At 41.8% G+C, this 23,603-nt stretch overlaps 1 protein-coding gene across 1 annotated transcript in view; it reads right to left on the bottom strand.

The window, feature by feature from the left end:
- TUBGCP3 (tubulin gamma complex associated protein 3) overlaps positions 1 to 23,603 on the bottom strand; it is a 122,613-nt gene that overhangs the window by 66,210 nt on the left and 32,800 nt on the right. The window contains exons 8-9 of the mRNA XM_034758143.1: positions 13,686 to 13,811; positions 9,515 to 9,583 (exon numbers count right to left, since the gene is read on the bottom strand). Coding sequence (XP_034614034.1) covers positions 9,515 to 9,583; positions 13,686 to 13,811 — 195 coding nt within the window. The remainder of the gene's footprint in view (positions 1 to 9,514; positions 9,584 to 13,685; positions 13,812 to 23,603) is intronic.

Raw genomic sequence — 23,603 nt, 5'->3', positions numbered from 1 at the left:
CTGCAGAAGAGAAGAATGAGGGGGGACTTGATAGCTGCTTTCAACTACCTGAAAGGGGGTTCCAAAGAGGATGGATCTGGACTGTTCTCAATGATACCAGATGTCAGAACAAGGTGTAATAGTCTCAAGTTGCAGTGGAAGAGGTTTAGGTTGGTATTAGGAAAAACTTTTTCACTAGGAGGGTGGTGAAGCACGGGAATGGGTTACCTAGGGAGGTGGTAGAATCTCCTTCCTTAGCGGTTTTTAAGGTCAGGCTTGACAAAGCCCTGGCTGGGATGATTTAGTGGGAATTGGTCCTGCTTTGAGCAGGGGGTTGGACTAGATGACCTCCTGAGGTCCCTTCTAACCCTGATATTCTAAGATTCTCTGACTAGGGCTGCAGAAGTTGTCTATGTTCAAAGTGTACTGCTCCTACAAAAAGGACAGGTCTTGACAAATGAACAGTTTCAAATTTTGCCAGTTGATTTTGAGCCCAAAATGACATGTTAAATCTAGAGAACAGAAGAGCCCCTACTGCGATCTGGCCTTGAGAAGCCAGTCCTTTAAAATACAGAAAAACATGTACTCTCTCTTAGGTGGGATGTCATTACGACCAGAGACTTTGAAGGAAAAAAAAAAAAAAATACACAGCACTGCTGACTTCTTGGAGATGTTTTTTCTCTTTAGCAAAAGCTCAGGTATTCCTGTGCAACTTCTCTGTACCAACGTGAAAGTAGGCATCTTTCAAGTCAAGAGCCACACAGCCTCCTTGGTATGGAGATCAAACATCCATTCCCTATGGTGATTGTCCTGAATTCTGAAGTTCTGATGTATTTGTTTAGACTGCTTACATCTAAGATTGGGTGGAGGCCATCAACCTTCATGGAGATTAGAAGTATAAGTCAGAAGAGAATAACTTCCGTGAGTTAATAGGCAGCAAGTTTAAAACAAACAAAAGGAAGTATTTTTTCACACGCTGCACAGTCAACCTGTGGAACTCCTTGCCAGAGAATGTTGTGAAGGCCAAGATTATAACAGGGTTCAAAAAAGAACTAGATAACTTCATGGAGGATAGGTCCATCAATGACTATTAGCCAGGATGGGCATGGATGGTTTCCCTAGCCTCTGTTTGCCAGAAACTGGGAATGGGTGACAAGGGATGGCTCACTTGATGATTACCTATTCTGTTCATTCTCTCTGGGGCACCTGGCATAGGCCACTGTCAGAAGACAGGCTACTGGGCTAGATGGACCTTTGGGTTGACCCAGTGTAGTCGTTCTTATGAGTGTATTCCTGACGAGGGATGGGTAACAGGGGTTGGGAGGCAGTCTGATGAGGCTCTATATATGAAGTAACTTTGAATTAAGGCTTCTGGATACCCAGCAATCTAAGGCAATTTCTTCACACCAGGCATCATAGAACCTCACAAACCCATCTGCAAAGAGACAGGGAAGAGATGGCGTCAGAAGAAAGGATGAAAGGCTATTGGAACAGGTCTTCTGTATTGTCTGTATCCAGACAACAGTTAGAAGATTAAGCCAATGTAAATGGATTTCTTCTTTCCTGAGTTGGTAGGAGACTGGATTTCTTCTTTCCTTAGCTGGTAGCAGAAAAGACCATGGGCGCAAGCCATTGTCATTGTTGTTTCAGCCTCACTGAGGTTTCATCATTCCCTCTGTTCCCACTCCCCACCACACAAACACTAAAAGCACCCTGAGCTTCACAGGTTAAATTCTCTATTCATCCTGGTTATTCTGGAACAGGGCTCAAGGAGTCATGGAGAATCTATGCAAACTGACTTATGTGGCCAAGACACTGGTGCAAGAATTGGAGGAGTCCCAGGGAGGCACAGTAGATCATAACACTGCCATCTGCAGCAAGATTTTTTGTTGCTTGTCTCTGGTATTCAGGGATTGAAGCTATCAGCCCAGAGGGCATGTGGACAGTGTACCCGGTAATTGTGTAAAATGTGTAAGCAGTATACATGCAGGGGACTAGACTAGATGACCTCTCGAGGTCCCTTCCAGTCCTATACTTTGATGCCCACACACCTCAATGAATGAGATTTCCTGTCAACCAAATGAGTAAATTCTGCATCCATCCTTATTGAAGGGGCAGAATGGATAAATTTAGTACCCTTAAGTCTTTCCTAATGCATCAGAAACTACAAGGGAGTTGGCTCTTGCATGTTGTAGGAAATAAAATATATTCTGTCCACTTCCCTGGAGACTGCCAGCGAACAGGACTCTGTTAGTCAAATACTGTTAACTGGGTATAAACAGTCCCTTACTGACCAGAAGGGACATCCTATCATTCAGTTTAGCTTGAACGATGTTAAACGGAAATCTGTTTCCACAGTGACCAACGCAGTCTCCAATTGATATATATGAGCTGTCCAGCAGCTTTTGGGTCTGATGAAAGTCATCTGGCAGAGATACTACACAGTAACATATATCATCACCAGATGAGCCATCTGTGGCCACCACCCACAGGGACTCCATCGTTCAAAAGAGCATCATGACTATCCTCCCTGCTCATATTGGAAATGAGGGAGAGAGGTGGCAGACTGGTATTACATCACAGTTCACTGCTGGTGGAAACAATACCAATGACATTTGACACAGAGTGGCGGTGCTTGTAGGGAGGACCATGACAATATATGTAAAAAGCTGAAAAATCTGAGTTCTGAGAGCACAGGGGGCTTAACAGCCCTTGGAACTGAAAAGGTGAACGGTACTCAGTCGCTGGACAATTGTAGAGCTAAAGGGAGACCCTTGTAATCACTAACTAGGAATTCCAGAGCTAACAGATCAGGAAACTGTTCAGAGGATAATAGATGAACCAAGAAAGCAAGAATCCTGTATACAGACTGAAGTTTCAGTCTAGGCAAAGTCTGAGTATAAAGAATATGACTCTGCAAATCCTGAACCACTACAGTGCCAGTTAAGGAGCCAGACTTCCTTTGAAATCAGTGCTAGGAAATCTTCACAAGATCGGTGCCAATATTCTGTTCTTCCCCTGCTTTTTACATTGGGGATCATCCTCAGTAGACAGAGTATCAAGAGCTGGTGACAGTACTTTGTCCAGAATCTGCACCAGATTGTCTAGGTGATGAATATAAGGACAATAGACAGAGGCGAGCGATGCCTATAAAGCAGCCTACCATAGAGGAGTGACATAGGTACATGACACTATGTGATCATGGAGTCAGTCCTTGCAGTGATTTGAAGACCATGTGGAACCTAGCAAGCAGTACAAAAGCACTGGCAGAGGTCAAATCAAGGACTGCACCCATAAATTCTGTAAGAGACAGAAAGTTGATTTGTGTTTGTTCAGTTTTAGGCCCAGAATGTTGGAGACTCAGGATTTCGTGGACAACGACCTGCACATGATGTTTGGACCAGCCCTGAACCATCACTCATCCAGATAAGGATATAGATCTGTCTCTTTTGGGCAGGCAAGTTGCCACTATCACATACATTTGGTAAATATCCTTCGGTCTGTTGTCAGCTCTGAGAGTAAGATGGTTAATTGGTAATAGTAGTCTCCTACACTGGCCATGAGGAACCTCCTGTGGCCAGGATGGATCGCCTCTTAGAAATGAGTGTCCTGCAAGTTGAAGGCAGTATAATATTCTCTTGGATCTAGGAAAGGGATGATCATAGCTAAGGACACCATGCAGAACTTCATCTTCTTGATGTATTTGCTGAGGTTCTAAATGTCTAACATGGTCTGAGACCACCTCTATCTTTGGGTATCAGAAGGTAATGGGAATAAAATTCCCTGCTCTGATGACACAAGAGCATGCCCTCTATGGTTCCAAAGAATATAGAGCAGCGGTCTCAAAGTCCCAGCTCACGGGCCATCTGTGGCCCAAGAACCTCCCCACTGTGGCCCGCGGAAACTTTTAAAAAAATTCTTTCATCCGGGTGGCTGCTGGACGAGGAAGGGGAGTGGGCAGGAAAAATGCAGCCACGCCACCAGCTCTGTCTGCTGCAGGCACTGGGTCCCCCTTTCCCCGCCCCCCCCACACAGCTCCCATTGGCTGGGGAAGAGGGACAGAGGATACCATCACTAGTCACCAGGCAGAGTCAGCATCATTAGTTGTCGGGCAGAGTTAGCCAGGGCAGCATGAGGCCAAGGGAGCGAGAGAAAAGGGTGGGAAACAGGCTGGGAGGTGGTGTGACTCATGAGGCTCCAATGACAGCGCCAACGGGACATGCTGCCTCTGTTCCCCCTCCCCAAGCGCTGACTCTGTGGCCAACGGGAGCTCCGGAGGATGATGCCTGCACGGAGGCAATGTGTCTGGTGCCTGCAGATAAGATAAGAAGAAAGGAAAGATGTTCCTTCTAGCTGTTGGCACTGCAAGTCTATGTAATGAAATGGGGCCCTTTATTTACTTTTTTACCCACTGTCCCATGTAATGTTGGTAGGTTGCGTAGGAGAGGGCCATCTCAGCAGGAGCACCAAGAGGCACTGAACCTGATGGGAGCATAATCCCAGACACACAGGGAGCGTTAGAACCACCTCCTGCATCTGACCAGTGGGCAGACCATGACTATGCCTCCTCCTCAGCCACTTTTGTGCCCAACGAGGCCCAGCCCAGCAAGGTCCTGCTGTCAGCAGAGCATGGAGTGTGGGAAAGTGGACCAAACACAACTATCTGATGCACACACCTTGCTGCAATCCTGAAGGTTTGAACTGCTCAGTCACTGAGGCCAAACATCAACAAACTGACAGAACTGAAGCACTGCCAGGTGTCTGGCAAACACTAAAAACTCTCTGGGAGGTGAAGAATTGTAGAAAGTTGTATGACTATTTTTATTTCTAATAAATTCGAAATAAAAAACACAATATAAATGTTTTCTTTTCTGAACACCATCTTCAGTGACATTATTGGCCCACTAGGAGGATTTGAGGACTGGCACTGGCTTTAAGGTAAATTGAGTTTGAGACCCCTGATAAAGAGCCTGCACTTCTTGTCTTAGCACAGACTAGTGATCCCTGAAGGAGGAAATTTCCATCCAGATTCCATTGTGCTTAGCACCCAGCTCTTTGAGGCGATGAATTACCAAGCACAGAAAATGGGACAACCTGTCCCAGAAAGGTGGGGAAGGATCAGTGAGATCCATACTGGATAGTACACTGTCCTCAACCGAAAAGTCAAAATGACAGCTTGGAGACCTTTGATTGCTGAGATGAAGAGAAAGACAAGGGCTTCTTTCTTTGTGATCTTTGCCTCCTCTTGGATTGATCAGGCTGCTGGAAAGGGTAGTATTGCTGTCTGAGCTGGTACTGCAGATCACATTTAGTCCTCTGTCATGGGTGTCTAGAGGTCCAAGAACTACAGCACCACTAGAGTCTATTAGAGTGTGCAAAGCCTCATCTGTCTTGGATGAGAACAAGGGACAACCCTTGAAAGGGGGGGTCCTCAATGGTTTGTTGCACCTCTACAGGAATCTGAAGGCCTGTAACCATGCTGCTCTGTGCATAGCCTAGCCTGATCCAAGTAAAAGCTAAAGCTCTTCTAACATTTAGAATATGAAACTTTTCTTTGCTTTTACTCAAATGAGGCTTTCAAAAGAAAGCCAGTAAATAAACTGTTTGGTTAATGTGAAAACTGGAAACCACACAAGTGAGGAACTCTGGGTGAGGCTGAAGGCAAATCTCGTCTCTAACAACGATTGTATACGGAGGTTCTGATACTAAGGCTTGCAATTACTCTACTCTTGACTGAGGCAATAGCAACCAAGAGAGGCACCTTCATAGAAAGGTACAACAGAGAACAGAGGTCACCACTGGCTCAAAGGGGGGGGACCCATTAACTTCGCTAGAATTAAATTTAAGTTCCACAGGGGGACCCAGCAGTGTACCTGTGGATATCATTTGCCCAAACCCTTCAGAAACCTGACAGACATAGCGTTTGAAAAAAGCGAGCAGTTATCCACAGGAGGGTGGAAAGCTGAGATAGTTCCCTCATAGTCCACCTGGCAGCTAACAACTAACCCTTGCGGTTTCAGGAATAAGAGAGAGTTTAATTTATGGTGAATTGATCAAGTCAGGGAAATGCCTTTCTGTGTGGACCAAATGGAGAATCTTTTCCATTTAGCAAGATAAATAGTCTTCATTGAAGGCTCTTTACTATTTAGAAGAGCTTTCTGAACTCCCTTAGAGCAAACTTCTTTCAAAAGTGTCAGCCACGAAGCATCCATGCTGTCAAGTGGAGGGCCTGCAAGTTGGGATGAAGAAGGCACATGTGGTCTTGGGAGATTACAGCCACATCTTGTAGGAACGACACTGGAAATCTGACTGATAGGGCTAGTAGAGTCAAGAACCAATATTGATGGGACCATGCTGGGGCTATAAGTATAAGGTGAGCACAATCTTATTTGACTTTGGACAAGACAAGACTTTGGGCAGAAGCAGAATTGGAGGGAAGGCATATAGCAGGCCCTTAGACCAGGGTAGGAGGATAGCATCTGCCAACGAACCTGGGTTGTGATCTGCTCAGAAATGACTACTATTTTTATTTTATTTTTTGGCTCTTGTTGCATACAAGTCCACCTGGGGAATTCCCCAAATATGGAAAATTGACACATCTGAACAGAGAGACCACTAATGGTGACCTTCGAATGACCTGCTTAGTAATCTGCTGACAATGCAGAAACTCCAAAGCAGAATCACTTTTTGGCATAACTTCATCAACTGGGACCCCCTCATTTGTTTACATAGAACACAACTGCTGTGTTCTGTGAGCACCAACAAATTCTACCCTTTGATATGTGAAAGGAACACCACGCAAGCTAAATGGATGGGCCCGAAGCTCTCAAATATTTATATGAAGCTGTAGATCATGAATAGACCAAAGACCTTGTGTCCAAAAGGGACTCCCCAACCTAGATCAGATGCATCTGAGACATATGGTGAGTGTCTGATGTGCGGGAACAAAGGAAACTCCCATGCAAACATTCACGGATTCTATCCGCCAGTGCAGGGAGGACAAGATCTGAGCAGGTATTTGAACCACCATGTCCACATGAGGACAGGCCTGTAAATACACCTACGCTAGTCAACCTTGTAGCTCCCTAAAGTGCAGCCTGACACGCTGCACCATGTAATTGCACGCCGCCATATGCCCTAGAAGCTTGAGGCAGTTTCATACTGTAGTAACAGGATGTGCCTTTAGATCTAGAGCAATATCCTGCATTGTCTGGCATCTCAGCCCTGGCAGGAAAGATTTAGCCTTTATAGAGGTCCGGGTAGATGTCTCCATATCGATTAGGAGCCCCAGCATGTCCAAAGTGGACTGTATAGTGGCCAGAGCAATACCTGCGACCTGGACTGGCCTCTTACTAGCCAGTTATCTATGCAGGGGAATATGTGGATGGCTGTCTTTCGCAGGAATGTCGCTATCACAGCTATCCACTTTGTGAACACAAGGAGCTACTGACAGACCAAAGGACAGCACTGTGAATTGGTAGTGGGATCTATTAATTATGAACCTGAGGAATTTTCAGTGGCTCTGGTAAATAGCCATGTGAAAATAGGAGCCTTTTAAGTCGAGAGCAGCATACCAGTCACTGGAATATAGGGAAGGGATAATGGAAGCTAGAGTGACCATCCAGAATTTTATTTTCTTTAGGAATTTGTTTAGCTGTCTTAGATCTAAAATAGACCTGAGATCCCCAACCTGAGTGTTTAATGTGCGGGAACAAAGGAAACTCCCATGCAAACATTCACGGATTCTATCCATCTATTTGCTTTCGGGATTAGGAAATTTAGGGACTAAAATCCAATCCCCTAAACAACAAGGGACCTTCCTGTATGGCCCCCGCAGGAGGAGAATGAGAAATTGGACCTCCTGAAGTAGCACATTTTTGTGAGAGTGGTCCCTAAAGAGGGACAGAGAAAGGGGATAGGAAAGGAGGTAAAGAAACAAATCGAAAGGTGTATCCCATTTCCACCACGCTTAGGACCCACTGATCCATGGTGATGAGGGCCCAAGCACTCAGGAAGTGGGACAGATGTTGGCAAATACTGGGGTGGAGAAAAATGGTACTCTGAGGAATGATAGACTGCTTTTGACCTCTGTGTCAAAATGTTTGTTAAAAGGACCCAGTTTGCCTAGATGAACTGGTAGCTGCAGAAGAGGAGGAAAGAGAAGGATGCCTGTAACTTTTGCCATTATTTCTGAACATATCCTGTGTATGAGGCATGAAAGGCAGAGATCTGGACTTTGAAGGACCAGTACCGAATTATTCTTATGTTTCAGACGTCAGGACCAGGGATTTCCCTACAGCCCCCTGAACTCCCCACGTCCCTCTAGTGGTCAACTAGGCACCGTTGCTAATTTAGTCATTTTCCAACCCCTCTGGTAAATTCGAACACCACCTCTAATTTCAATTCCTGGGGAAAACACTGGTCAGGACTGTTCAGAAGCCCTAGACTTCGAAGACAATGGACCTAGTGATGGGGATCTGCTCTGCTGGTAATGCTAGGGAAGCACTTTGAGAGGGGTTACTGAGGTGCTTCCCTTCGACAACCAAGGGCATTCCAAAGCTAGTCTCAGGGCTGCCTTCACCAGGATGCAGTGGAGACACCCCTCCCTCAGTTTTTGTCTTGGTCTTAAAACCATGATAAATGGAGCACCTGTCTCTAACGTGACCCTTCTCCAAGCACTTCAGATAGCACAACTTAGGGAAAGTGATGGGCACAGGTTTTCAGCAGCCCATGCAAGGCTTGATCCTCGGGGACCTTGGTATAGGGTCATCCCAGTATTGTGTGGGGCCCAGAGGCCCTGCTAAGCAAATGTTAGCCTGAAAGCTAAAATAATCCAAATAAAACACTAAAAAAATTAATAAAAAGTTAGAAATTCTTTTTTTTTTTTTTTTTTTTGCTTAAAAGAATATCACTAGGTAAAGAGACCACTAGGAACACTGACACTCTGACCACAAACTTTTTTGTGAGAAAGAAGTGAGGGTGGGGTGACTCCACCCTTTCTACCCTTGCTTTCCAACACAAGGAGCTTGGCAATGGGCAGGGCCACCTCTACAGGTACCACTAAGGAAAACTCTCTTACACCAGTGCAAAGAGGCATGCACACACCTACACTGCAATGGACATATGCAAGCACTAAAAGAAGAAATGTGCACAGATGTAATTGATGAAATCAAAATGGCTGAGAATTTAAAAAATGGATGGTAATAGACAGCAAAACTGAGGGATGATTCAACCAGGTGATACTCTGAACACAAGAGTCCTCAACCATGCTTGTAGCTGTTTCCATTACTTCATACGGTCTCTATAGACATTCCAGGCTTCAGAGTGACACACCTGGTATCTTACTTCATGGCTGCCAGATGCCCACATAGTGAGACCCTTCACCAACCAGATTCCTGCTTTTATAATGCTCATATTGTATCAATTAGCTAAATAAACACTGTCTAACCAAAAGTCACAATTGTCTAGAAAATTATTTAGCGATTTGTAAACATGAAAGGGTGAACTCAAGAACCAATCAGAAGTATTAATTTACCTGGGAGTGTAAAACAGAGAGAAGCCTGTAGTATTCTTTGAGTTCCTGGTGTAAGGCAGCACAAAAACTCTGAGAGGGGTGGGGGGGAAAAAAAAAAAAAAAAAAAAAAATCAAATAAATGCTATTTCCATTTTCACTTTTATCTATCATTTTAAAACATTGATATTAAGATTGCGTCTTTTTTCAAAACCCAAACCTAACTAAAATGTCTTCAAGAAAGCCAAATGAAGTATCATCTGGAAAGATGATATGAATGCACCAGCTGCTGCCTGTCTCTTCAGCATGCAGCTAACAGGTATATACATTGTCAGTCAGGGAACAAGAAAGTTTCTGCTGGCTGCCAACTTAATTCTACTGATAGGGTATTGATGTCAGAATTTAGATTAAAGTAATTGGGTTCTCAAATGGTTAAAAAAAATATATGAGCAGTACAACAGCATTGTGCATATCAGTTGTATGAAGACTACAGACTTCTTGGGAGCAAGAATGGCATTTGCTGTGTTTGTGCCTAGCACAAAAGGATCTCAACTTAATTAAGGCCTCTAGGCAAGACCGCAATATAAATGTTAAATAATAAAAACGTAGAGTTAAAAGACTAGTATCTAATATAAAGAAAAGGTCTGTATACATCATGGGCAAGCCAGTACATTCTTCTGTGGTGCTTTGAAAAGAATTAATATTCCCTCTTTAGGTACTGCTTGTACATTTTGGTATTGGAACATGCGATAACCACTCGCCATTCCTCACCTGACACTGAAGAAAGGAAGACCAATAATAATGAAAAGTTTAAATGGTCTGAAAGGTGCACTCCATGATGGTATGGTTCAATTTACAAAGGCCTGACCCAAAGCTCAAAGAAGTCAATAGAATAATGGTTTTCAAACTGGGAAACGCGAGCGCTCATCAGGGGGTATGCAAGAAAAATCCTATAGTGGCGGACAACGCATTTTATTTAGTAAGACTTGGCAATCTAATCAAAGGTATATTATGTCCGTATCTCAGATGGGGGTCCACAGTAGACTACATTATGTGGAAAGGGCCTACAAATTTTGAAAACCACTGCAACTGAAAGACTTTCATTGACTTAAATGAGCTTTGAGCAGTTGCAAATACAGCACTCCATCAGAAACAAACGCATCACAGACCATTTGGTCATCTTCTTCCAAGGCGGACTATATTGCTAGAGTATAACCAAAAAAATAACTGAACTACAGTTTTGATTAAATATTTTTCTAAAGGCAGTTGAAAACATTTTGCCAGAAATAATTTTATTATTTGGGTGGAAATTGATCTAGGAGAGGATATGAAATATTCTCCATTATTACTATTTATTAATTCTATTAACCTGGCACAGTAGGCTAAAAAGACTAATTTAATTTTCAAAAATTGATTACCATTTTTGAATTGTGACAGAAATGTGTGTTGCTTTTTAATCTATTTCAAGTAACAAATGATTGCTAAAGTGTTAAAGTAGTTTAGCTATTTCATAATCAAAGTAAATCAGCAATTTTGATATCTGCCTTCACAAATTTTACTGAAAACAGTCCATGTCAGTATATTTACATAAAGAAGTCTGCTACATCATATACAGCTAAGTGAAATTTTTTTACTCCCTACCCCTAAAACCAAGTGAAGCAAATCCAAAGTAAAAAACTGGAGCTAACAGTACTCTGTAAAAGTAAACTAACTATTTGCTACCTTAGAGGTAGCCCATTGAATAATTATTACTGACAGAAGGAAGAGAAATCCCAATTTTCCTTCCAGAAATTTAAGTCCCTTATCAAAAGAATCATCTTTTTTCCAGATTAAGAAAAAAGTGACCAGTATTGACATTTCATCCTATCCTTTAAAGTAAGTGAAAGTGTTCCTCTCTTCAATTTGATTTTATGAGCAAGAAAGAGAAATGCAAGAGAGAATAAATTTATCCTATTCCAGAGAGGGGTCAAGAGTTATGTACAGATTGCTGAAGAATAAAAACTCCACGACATGTAACCCTACTTTCCATTTCTTCTCACTTGTTTCTTCAGCACAATTTAGTAATCTACCAAAGCAGTGCCCATTAAACTGAAGGGCAAAGTAGGGTCTATAGTAAGATAACATTCAAAGGCACTAGTTAAATGTTATTTCTCCACATTCATTATGTCAAACATTTCTAACTTCAGCATTCAAAGCATTTACAGTCATACTGGACATCAGATCATCAGTAAAATAAATGAACTTTAATAGTTCAAATTTGCACTCAGGGCCAATTGCAATTACTTGGTAAAATAAGGTTTGGGATACAAAGTATGCAATGAAAACTGGATATTATCCTAGAAGTCTGACATGGCTTACAACATGGTTTCAAGGGGAAAGTAGAACTTGTGCTCAAGAGAGGGAATTTAAAATGCTTAGCACCTCAACCCTACTTTGATATTTTCTTTGAGAATGTGTGAACATGTAAAGTAATTATATTTCACTGCTGATTATCCTGGAAAAGTAGTTACAGTTAAGTAGTGTAGGTGGAAAAATAAAAGGTCAATGCGCAGTATATCTGACACGTATTGCTAATAACTGACAGGCTAGTTTCTGACCCTCATATGTCAATCAAAAAGCTGGGTTAACAGTAACATATACAGGTGGTTTAGGCTTAAAATAAATGTGTAATTTTCTGCGTGTGCTCTAAATAAGGATGAGATTTTCTGAGACAGCAAATTAAAGAAGCTTTCAACTGCACAGTATATTTGCAATAATAAGTTCTTAATGCTGAGCATGCAGCATCTGAAATTGTCAAATGAAGTGTTCAAGAATGATAAAACATGATCTTTTGCCTAGTTACTGACAGTTTAAGTAAATTATACAGCTTTATCTTCATACACTGGTGCCATAGAAGTCATACAAATGCTAGTCTCAGACACAAATCATGAATGGAAAGTTATACAGATACACTTGATGGCCTACACAGCATTCTACACAGGGCCTGAAATTTGTACTTGAAGTCAGAGATATAAAACATTTAGTTTACTGAGGAATTTACAGTCTCCTGTTTTGTGAAATGAAAGACTAAAACCAGAGACAGTGAAAATAAGCATAAGCAGGAAACTATTCTAGGAAAGAGGTTAGGAAACCTCACCTAGAAATTGAGTTTTTCACACACACACACACACACACACACACACACACACACACACACACACACACACACACACCAAATAAAACATGGATGTCAATATTAGCCTTTAGAAAATAATTGTTAATATTTTATTATATATTATTTAGAATGAAAAAAGGACAGTCAGAAGGGGACAGAATAAAAACCAATAGAAAAGTAGAAAGCACCATAGTGTCTCTACTGACCTCAAGAAAAATTAGACTGAAGGGAGGAGCACTTCACTTTCTTTGCAGATTAGGTAGGATGTTATGGCTAGAGGCAGGGACAACAACATTTCTGACGACTCAGAAGGAATAATATCCAGTTTTACAGAGGGAGCAAGTGAGAGGAAACGGGAATGCCTTAGCAGTAAATGTGGTTTTAGGTTTTACAGCAGCTGTGAAGTTACTGCAGACTATAAATCATGATGATGGAACCTATAAAAACAAAAATTGACATTCTTTTGATGTTGCATTCAAAAGAAATGGCAGCAGATAACTGGCGATTTGCATTTAGCCTCAGTAGTGCAGTATTTTATTTAATATCAATGAACGTCATCTAAAAGCTAGTCAAGAGTGTTCCCTTACACATTTTTCAGGGGAGAACGAAAAAGTAAAGCAGAATCTCTCTCCTAACAATGCAAGTGGGCACACTTTAATTAGCTCAGAGATGCCACTATGCCAATTCCTGGATTTTTTTAAATTTTTTTTAAATATAAAAGTAAACTTAAAAAAATTTAAATCAAGTCTATGGAGGAGGCACTCCCAACTAAGGATAGAAGGGCAAGACTGCTCCATAGGACTAGCAAGAATGAACCCTATTATGACTCAGCTGAGAGCTCCTTTACCCTACACCCAGACTTTGGCTCATAGCCAACAATGACAGTCCACACAGGAGTAAATCAAATGATACGGAAGGACATCAAGTTATGAATTCTCCAGAGTCTCCCCACCATTCCCATATTGTATTTCTAGATCCAGCAATTCCTAAAGGAAATGAAACAAAAGTTTTGTAACCTAGCCATCTTTGTATCCAGCGTACCTGACCTACAAGCCCAAAGGCACGATCCAAGCTCCTCTGGTCTGTGTATCTTCTTATTTTATTGTGTAGCCATCCTAACTCTGCGAGTCTGCTTGTGGTATCTCTAAGCGATTTGGAGAGGCTGACCTACAAAGGTAGCAAAAACAACAAAAGCTCATTAAGTCTGGATTAAAAAAAACAAAAACAAACCCTCCCTATTTCCCCAAGAATCTCTTTGCTCACCATAGAGCAAATTCATTCAGTGAATGTCATTCATCCCATACCCTGAAGAAGGGATTCTGCGGGGGAAGGAAATGTAATCACGTAATTAAAGACTATCATAATGTACACATACAAGGTGGCCGCATTAAGGGTGAACAAGCAATGTTAATTTTGGCCTAACTTCCGAATGCTTGATTTTGCAACCTCAATGTTTTTTTAACATAGGTTTAAATGAAATTTCCTACTTTTTAAAAAAATGCAAACCAGAAAAATAAACAACATCCAGAAATTCCATCATAGAGAATCCCAGGTAAGTGAGCAGCAGAGTTGGAACCTTCAGATCCACAAACCTCTAGTACTTTGAATTAACCGAAGTTAAGCAGTACACTATTATCCTCTCTGTGGACCAGCCACTAGAAGCAGATAAGACACACACTTTGCATTTACTAGACAGCAGAGACTCAGGAATCAAGAGCTCAATTCCAAGTCCCTGATAGGGAGTGTGTTCTTAGTGATTACAGACCCTTCTACTCTGGTCTTATAGCATATACCTCCCTAGCTTGTCCCTTTCTGTCTGGCCCAGTCTTCTTCTATTTATCACTATCCTCTTTCACCCCCTCCACTAACCTGCCTCTGTCCCATCCAGGTACTCACTCTTCTGTATTTGTCAGGCTGCTTCCTCCTCCACATTGTCTGGGTACCAACAGGGGGAGCAAAGAGCACAGGAGAGATGGCCTTGTTCTCAGTTTTGCTGCTCTGTGCCACAGCAGGTGGGAGGAGCAACTGCTGGAAAAGTCCTGGTCAGTCCTGGGTTGGAACATGCTCAGTGCAGACAAAAATCTTTGGAGAATTTAGCTGCCAAATGCTAACAAGTCTGAGTATTTGCAAATGGCCATTTTCAGAAGCTTATAGCTCAGGCAGATCTGGTGCATTCTCATGGAAACAGCAAAAAGCATCTGACTTTAGAGCCCCTGCCCTGCGAAATTTCAAGACCCTGCTTCTAAGCGGAGAAGTGCTACAGCTTCTCTGTGAAACTGTGGTAAGACTAACATTGACAAAACACAGTATTTTCCTCTTTGCTCTCATAAATGGCTGAATAGTTTTTGTAGAAAAAAAAAGTAAAATAAAAAAAAAATTGGCCTGAGACAAAAACCCAGCATGGAAAATTTCAGCCCAAACAGCTGTAGTTTGGCAAAGTTACAGCTAACTGAGAGCAGGGTTTTATACTGCAAATTGTTTACAGTAAGTGGAGCTGGCAGCTTCACCCATAACCTTTAGCACAACAGATGACAAGAGCAACATATTTAGAATTCCACAAGCAAGAGCACTTGGTGAGGAGTGACCCTCAGCGATGTATGAGAGGAAAGAGCAAAACAGCTTAGTGAGATTACAGCCATGCCAACTAAGTCAAGTGTGGGACTCCACAAGCTCACTAACTGCTGAATGTAACCAACAAGCTTAACAATATTAATATGGATATTTGACCTCAGTCTATATATATTCTAGAGTTCCGAAAGTGTGTTTTTACTCTGAAAAATTACCATGTATAACAGGCACTTTCTTACTAAATAAATCTGCTCCTGTGTATTCGGAGGCATAGCTGCGCCCCTCATGGGCAAATGTAGTTGTGTTGAATGTGCATTACCAATCAAAAAGTTGTCAAAACTTACAAGAATGGAATCCAATTCCCTTGCTTTCTCGTGCATTAAAACTGCTTACTAATTTTATCACTAAGGGCAAACGCCAAAGACATTGGGGCTGCACAGATGTATCTGAAGGCACAATTCACCATGCAGAACTTTTATTACTGGCAATGATGCATATGAAGGGAAGAACCCAGTTTCACTCTCAGAACAGTTTGGAAATTCTAGAAAGAAGGGATTGGGGAAGTTTTCAGGCTCTGTATTCCGCAAAAGGTAAAAGGAAAGCTTTGTAAAAGCAAGCTGCTGAGAGAGATTTACCTGAATATGAAAAATCTCCCCAATTATTGTTTGGATACCTAATCATCTCATGAAAGGGCAGTTTACGAATTCCACATGTGCAGACCCCCCCCCCCCAACCAAAAGAACAAAAGCCCAACATACACACAAAACTGGGCCTGATTTTCATTTATGTTATGGCCACTCTATACTGCTTTGGCAGCATGAAGTGGCCTGAAAGTAATTTTCACCCTCTATAAGGCTATACTACATTGCCAGAGCAGCAAAGAGTGCATGAGAATCAAACCTATTATCCTTCATTTGAATAAACACTTAAAGGCAGTTGAAAGACTGTCACTGTACTCATGCTATAGGCAGCATCCACCAGCTAAAAAGTGTAGAGGGGGTTAAGGAAAGCATTTACACCCACCCAAGGGTCCACTGCTCCCCCTCCCCCACCTCTTCTCTGGCTCCTTGCCCTTACAATACAAGCATACTCTAGTCTCCTTGCAGCCTCAAAAATGTTGATCCTTCATCTCTCTGACCTCTCCAAGTTTGGCTCCATCTTCAGTCTTCATTTCTAAACTCATTAGATGCACCATTTAAAACCACTGTCTTGTGGTCCTCTCCTCCAGCTCCACCACAGAACACCCCCAACCCATATCTGGCTTCCAGTCTGCTTCACTGAAACTGCTGTCACCAGACCCTTAGGGCCACTATTCCATCCTATTTCTCCTTGACCTTTCTGCTGCTTTTAATACAGTTATACTCCCCTTTCATGGCATCTTGTCCTCAACAACTCTGACTGCTCTTGGTTCCCCTCTTACTTCTTTGGAGATTCAGTGTATTTTAAATGGGTAATTCTACTATATTCCTGCTTTCCTAAAGTTCAGTTTATGGCCCCTGCTCCTCCTCTTTTACTTAGATGAGCTCCTCAGATCACGTAGATTCAACTACTCTCTTTATAATGGCAACTTACAGACTAGCCTTCCCACTCCTGACCTTTCCCACATCTCAGCCTGTCTAGAGGCTGTTTGGATAGACCACCAGTAACAGGATCAAAAATTAACTCTTTAGACCCATACCTGCTCCAGCTCTATCTTCTAACACTGCTGACAATACCACTATACCCAACTCCCCAGCACATGAATCTTATTCCCATCTCTCGAGCCTCGCCATCATGGCCATATCCATATCTTGCCATTTCTCCCATAACACTTAAGATTTTTTTTCCCCTTGCTATACACACAGCTAGAAATCTTGTTGAGGCCCTCATTTCCTTAGGTGAGCAGCAGACACCACCAATTTGGTCGACTTAATGTACTCTCTCTACACATGCACGTCATACATCATTTGAAAGCTTATTATGTCTACTTTAAGATGAGGTATGATGTGGAGCTGTCAAGCAGTGCTGTTACCATAAAAATAGGGATAAAAAACAACATCAACACTTTCAAATGACCATGTTAAAATTATGTGCATTCATTTCTGTTAGTTTAATGACTATTTATAATTTGGAGAGACCAAATTAGATTTTTTTTAACCTCAAAGCATCACAACATCATACATATTAAATTTGCACAAGTATCATTAAAATATAATAGCACTAGTGACATTTCTAGTCAACATCATCATCATCTTGGTAATCATTAAAGATCTCTGCCAAAACTACAAGGATTATCAGTCTTCATTGCCATGGCATGAACACAGTTCTGTACAGGGAAGACTGTTCTGACTACAGACAGTTGATTGTGCAGCAACCCCCACTGGTACAAGCCCAAATAAGTTTTGTAGAAGCTCAGGTGCCATTGGGCCCTTGAAGAACAGAAGAAGTAGTTCATCATCCACATTTTCTATGTCGCAATGGTGATCCAATGTCTGGCGAGAAGACATCCGAATTTTCGTTTGCAAAGATGCCTCTTTTGACATGCTCTTCAAAACTGTCTCACATGGTGGGAGTTTGGCCAGTGACCTGTCCTTTTTGATAGCTACATTGAGACACAAGCAATTCAAGTTTCTGTCCTTTTCTTTCTTGGCCTGGTCATACAACACTGCTACCAACTTCCTTGCTGCAGAAATTGTGCCTTGTCAATCATTCACTCCCAGTTTAGCAAGATCTCTTAAGCGGAAAGCTCCTTATGTTTGTGTTTAATGTTGTCAAATCCCCCTCCCTGCCCCATACCTATAAGGATGACAGAGTCACACCCCATTAGTGCATGTACAGCAGAAAGTATCTTGCACAAGACAGGAGTGAGTGTGTCACAAATTGCATGCACAGGTATAAAGCCATGCTTGTTAGTTATGCTAGTAATGGTGCCTGAAAGTAGTGAACAGCAAGGACCAAAATATCTGTATCAGGTGACCTAATTACTATGGTTCCTTTCACACCATGAGAAGAAAAAAAAAAAAAAGCCAATTGGCACATGCAGCAGGCAGAAGCACACTGGTGTCTGCTTCTTCTTGAGCAATGTACAAGCTCTGGGCTTCAACATTTCTACTGGTGATGGACTTTGTTGCTTCACCATTAGAAAAGCCTCCGGCAAGAAGGAGTGTTTGTGCTGGGTGTGCTCCTACACTCAGGTGCATTTTGAACGATAAATTCAGAGGAATGTTACAAGTGGACTGCTAACTGGACACCACATTTAGAAACTTTCTATGGAGGTACAGGGCTTCCAGCCATCACCTAGTATCTCTTGCATCCAACTTTAGATTTTGTCTAGCACTGTCTGTCTTTCTGCAATTCACAGATACTGTTCTCATATCTGTCAAAGACTTAGATTACAGAATTAGTTTTGTCAATCCTTTTAGGACCTGCCTCAAGTACTCAGCAGCCAATACATCGATTGTGTGGAATTGGTCTCCAGACATCATTTGTATGATAGCCATGGTATCTGATGTACACGCGGGTTTCTTTGTTGAATGCTCTTAGCTCATACAACCCTTTCAGCTTGAGCTTCCAGCTGATGCCTTAATTCAGCTTTGTCAGCTCTTCTCATTCATCAGCGTGGAAGAGGAACATAGGAACAGGTCTTCATAGATAAACAACAGTTGCCACTGAAACATCATCCCTGCTTCTTGATAAGGAAAGGGCTCTTCAGAAAACAAAGTTTCTGGACTGATGGCTGCTGGGACTGTCCATCACTTACCAGACTTAAATTTGATTGTCTTGACCATGTTCTGTTGCCAGATTTCTTGACTGGGCTGAAGTAACTACGTGTCCCATCGAATCAAGTGCACTTCTCACAAATCTGTTTGTTCTTCATCAACATCTGCTATTTTCAGTAGAGACTTTTGTACATTTGATGTTACATGCAGCCTAGTGGATATGTTGATAAGCATCTTTGGATGTGATTCATGGTTACATGACTTTGCCATATTGTTGGTGATGTGATTGGCAAGAGCTGTAACATGCTCTTCATTCCTCCTCAGTGTAGAGACAAAGACTTGTTTGGGGACTGTCTCTTCACTATTTCTTGTTAGGTCACTTCTTTCTCTCTTAGCTTTTGCATATCCACTCAGGACATGTCTTGTGAGGATCCACCTGACAAAGGCTGTCTTCCTTCCTGTCAGTCCTACAATACTACTTCTGCCCTTTGAGTCTTTGATGACAGTTTTCTGTTCCCACATCACTCCAAATTCCATTAAAAGAATGAGGAGTCTGATGCACAGCAAATTCCCCAGGTTCAAAGGCACTGTGTACTTGAAGGAGATTTAACCCATCAAAAGTGTAGACTTGTTTCCACCTGGCATACCTGGGCCTGTTAGCAGTAAAGAAGTTGCTGAAATCTGTCCAGACTGGAATCACCTGAGCATGAACAATGTCAACATCATTTGGTATTGGTAGGACATCATGAGGTAGCAGTCATAAAAGACAATAGAACAGATCTCAAACAGCAGTCATTTGTAGGTGACTAGAGTTTATTTTCCTCAAGTACTTTTTCCCATGGTGAATCAGTTCTGGACATGTTCTATGTTTTTCAAATGCTGCACACTACACAAAGAGACTCATTGCCTGGAGAGAGTAAGTGACTTTTCTCTCTGGGCAATAAGCAGGAAGAACTGGAAGTGCTAATAAATAAATACAACTATGACATTGTTGGCATCACTGAAACTTGGTGGGATAATACACATGATTGGAATGTTGGTGTGGATGGGTACAGCTTGCTCAGGAAGGATAGACAGGGGAAAAAGGGAGGAGGTGTTGCCTTGTATATTAAAAATGTACACACTTGGACTGAGGTAGAGATGGACATAGGAGACGGAAGTGTTGAGAGTCTCTGGGTTAGGCTAAAAGGGGTAAAAAACAAGGGAGATGTCATGCTAGGAGTCTATTACAGGCCACCTAACCAGGTGGAAGAGGTGGATGAGGCTTTTTTTAAGCAACTAACAAAATCATCCAAAGCCCAAGATTTGGTGGTGATGGGGGACTTCAACTATCCAAATATATGTTGGGAAAATAACACAGCGGGGCACAGACTATCCAACAAATTCTTGGACTGCATTGGAGACAACTTTTTATTTCAGAAGGTTAAAAAAGCTACTAGGGTGGAAGCTGTTCTAGATTGGATTTTAACAAATAGGGAGGAACTCGTTGAGAATTTGAAAGTAGAAGGCAGCCTGGGTGAAAGTGATCATGAAATCATAGAGTTTGCAATTCTAAGGAAGGGTAGAAGGGAGAACAGCAAAATAGAGACAATGGATTTCAGGAAGGCAGATTTTGGTAAGCTCAGAGAGCTGATAGGTAAGGTCCCATGGGAATCAAGACTGAAGGGAAAAACAACTGAGGAGAGTTGGCAGTTTTTCAAAGGGACACTGTTAAGAGCCCAAAAGCAAGCTATTCCACTGGTTAGGAAAGATAGAAAATGTGGCAAAAGACCACCTTGGCTTAACCATGAGATCTTGCATGATCTAAAAAATAAAAAGGAGTCATATAAAAAATGGAAACTGGGACAGATTACAAAGGATGAATATAGGCAAACAACACAGGAATGCAGGGGCAAGATTAGAAAGGCAAAGGCACAAAATGAACTCAAACTAGCTACGGGAATAAAGGGAAACAAGAAGACTTTTTATCAATACATTAGAAGCAAGAGGAAGACCAAAGACAGGGTAGGCCCACTGCTTAGTGAAGAGGGAGAAACAGTAACAGGAAACTTGGAAATGGCGGAGATGCTTAATGATTTCTTTGTTTCCGTCTTCACCGAGAAGTCTGAAGGAATGCCTAACATAGTGAATGCTAATGGGAAGGGGGTAGGTTTAGCAGATAAAATAAAAAAAGAACAAGTTAAAAATCACTTAGAAAAGTTAGATGCCTGCAAGTCACCCGGGCCTGATGAAATGCATCCTAGAATACTCAAGGAGCTAATAGAGGAGGTATCTGAGCCTCTAGCTATTATCTTTGGAAAAATCATGGGAGACGGGAAAGATTCCAGAAGACTGGAAAAGGGCAAATATAAGTGCCCATCTATAAAAAGGGAAATTAAAACAATCCAGGAAACTACAGACCAGTTAGTTTACCTTCTGTGCCAGGGAAGATAATGGAGCAAGTAATTAAGGAAATCATCTGCAAACACTTGGAAGGTGGTAAGGTGATAGGGAACAGCCAGCATGGATTTGTGAAGAACAAATCATGTCAAACCAATCTGATAGCTTTCTTCGATAGGATAACGAGCCTTGTGGATAAGGGTGAAGCTGTGGATGTGGTATACCTAGACTTTAGTAAGGCATTTGATACAGTCTCGCATGATATTCTTATCGATAAACTAGGCAAATACAATTTAGATGGGGCTACTATAAGGTGGGTGCATAACTGGCTGGATAACTGTACTCAGAGAGTTGTTATTAATGGTTCCCAATCCTGCTGGAAAGGCATAACGAGTGGGGTTCCGCAGGGGTCTGTTTTGGGACCGGCGCTGTTCATCAACGACTTAGATATTGGCATATAAAGTACGCTTAAGTTTGCGGATGATACCAAACTGGGAGGGATTGCAACTGCTTTGGAGGACTGGGTCATAATTCAAAATGATCTGGACAAATTGGAGAAATGGGCTGAGGTAAATAGGATGAAGTTTAACAAAGACAAATGCAAAGTGCTCCACTTAGGAAGGAAAAATCAGTTTCACACATACAGAATGGGAAGAGACTGTCTAGGAAGGAGTACGGCAGAAAGGGATCTAGGGGGTTATAGTGGACCACAAGCTAAATATGAGTCAACAGTGTGATGCTGTTGCAAAAAAAGCAAACATGATTCTGGGATGTATTAACAGGTGTGTTGTGAGCATGACACGAGATGTCATTCTTCCGCTCTACTCTGCTCTGGTTAGGCCTCAGCTGGAGTATTGTGTCCAGTTCTGGGCACCGCATTTTAAAAAAGATGTGGAGAAATTGGAAAGGGTCCAGAGAAGAGCAACAAGAATGATTAAACGTCTTGAGAACATGACCTATGAAGGAAGGCTGAAAGAATTGGGTTTGTTTAGTTTGGAAAAGAGAAGACTGAGAGGGGACATGATAGCAGTTTTCAGGTATCTAAAAGGGTGTCATAAGGAGGAGGGAGAAAACTTGTTCACCTTAGCCTCTAAGGATAGAACCAGAAGCAATGGGTTTAAACTGCAGCAAGGGAGGTCTAGGTTGGACATTAGGAAAAAGTTCCTAACTGTCAGGGTGGTTAAACACTGGAATAAATTGCCTAGGGAGGTTGTGGAATCTCCATCTCTGGAGATATTTAAGAGTAGGTTAGATAAATGTATATCAGGGATGGTCTAGACAGTATTTGGTCCTGCCATGCGGGCAGGGGACTGGACTCGATGACCTCTCCAGGTCCCTTCCAGTCCTAGAATCTATGAATCTATGAATCTCCAACACTTCAGTGATATTTCTTGTGATGCTGGACTATCTGCAGCCTGTTGTTGAAATACCACTCTAGCCTTTCATTGGAAAGTATTATTTCCATCAATGGCCTCTACGTTGTTGTCTATATTATCTCCTTCATGGATGAGATTTTGAATTTGTTAAATACTATAAACTCCACAACTAAGAGGCACCATCTCTGAATGTCTTCAGAACTGCTGGCTGAATTATATGCCTCAACCAATCAACCAGACACTCCTGTTCCAATTGTGGCATAAAAGCAGACGACCTCTGACAACTACAATGATCTGGCTTTGGATAATATACTGAGGCTTTCATTTTGGCTATTTCAGACACAAGGGTTGAAGTGGCATTATACTAAGCTACCTGTTCATTTAAAAGCTGTTCATCAGGCTCACATGCCAGAAGAACATCTACAAACGATCTCAATGACTTAAGTTCCTGTTTCAGATTAACTAGCAGATTGACTAAAGTCAGATAGTGTTATTGAGCTGGACAGAATAATGATAAACTTGCCTTGTCCACTCTATTCATGCCATGAAGTTTCAGAAGTTGAGTTTTTCTTTTTCTTGCCTGTAATTTGCTACTGAAATAGCCTGCAGTATTTACATCTAAGGGAAGTAGGGATTTATATCTTTGTAGCAGCTTGGAAAGGAGATACATAAGATCATTGTCTCTCTCTTCAATCAGCTGGTAAAATGAAATGTCACAAGGTGATTATTGTTGCACTATAACTACATGGCTTTGCTTTAAAATTCATTTTACTCAAGTAGGAACAAAGGCATGTTGAGTGATAAACTGCATCCTTAGCTCTCATGTCTTGCATAGATATTCCATGAAACGTCATCTCTTCTTTGAAGTGATGCCTCCCTTGGTTTGGTTGCTCTCTCAAATATTTCTATTTTATGATGTTTCTTGTCCATATTGTGTG

The sequence above is a fragment of the Trachemys scripta genome, chromosome 1 (assembly GCF_013100865.1).
Source record: "Trachemys scripta elegans isolate TJP31775 chromosome 1, CAS_Tse_1.0, whole genome shotgun sequence".
Taxonomy (NCBI): domain Eukaryota; kingdom Metazoa; phylum Chordata; order Testudines; family Emydidae; genus Trachemys; species Trachemys scripta.
The sequence above is the reverse complement of the archived record's forward strand: the minus strand, read 5'-3'. Positions and strand labels throughout refer to the sequence as shown.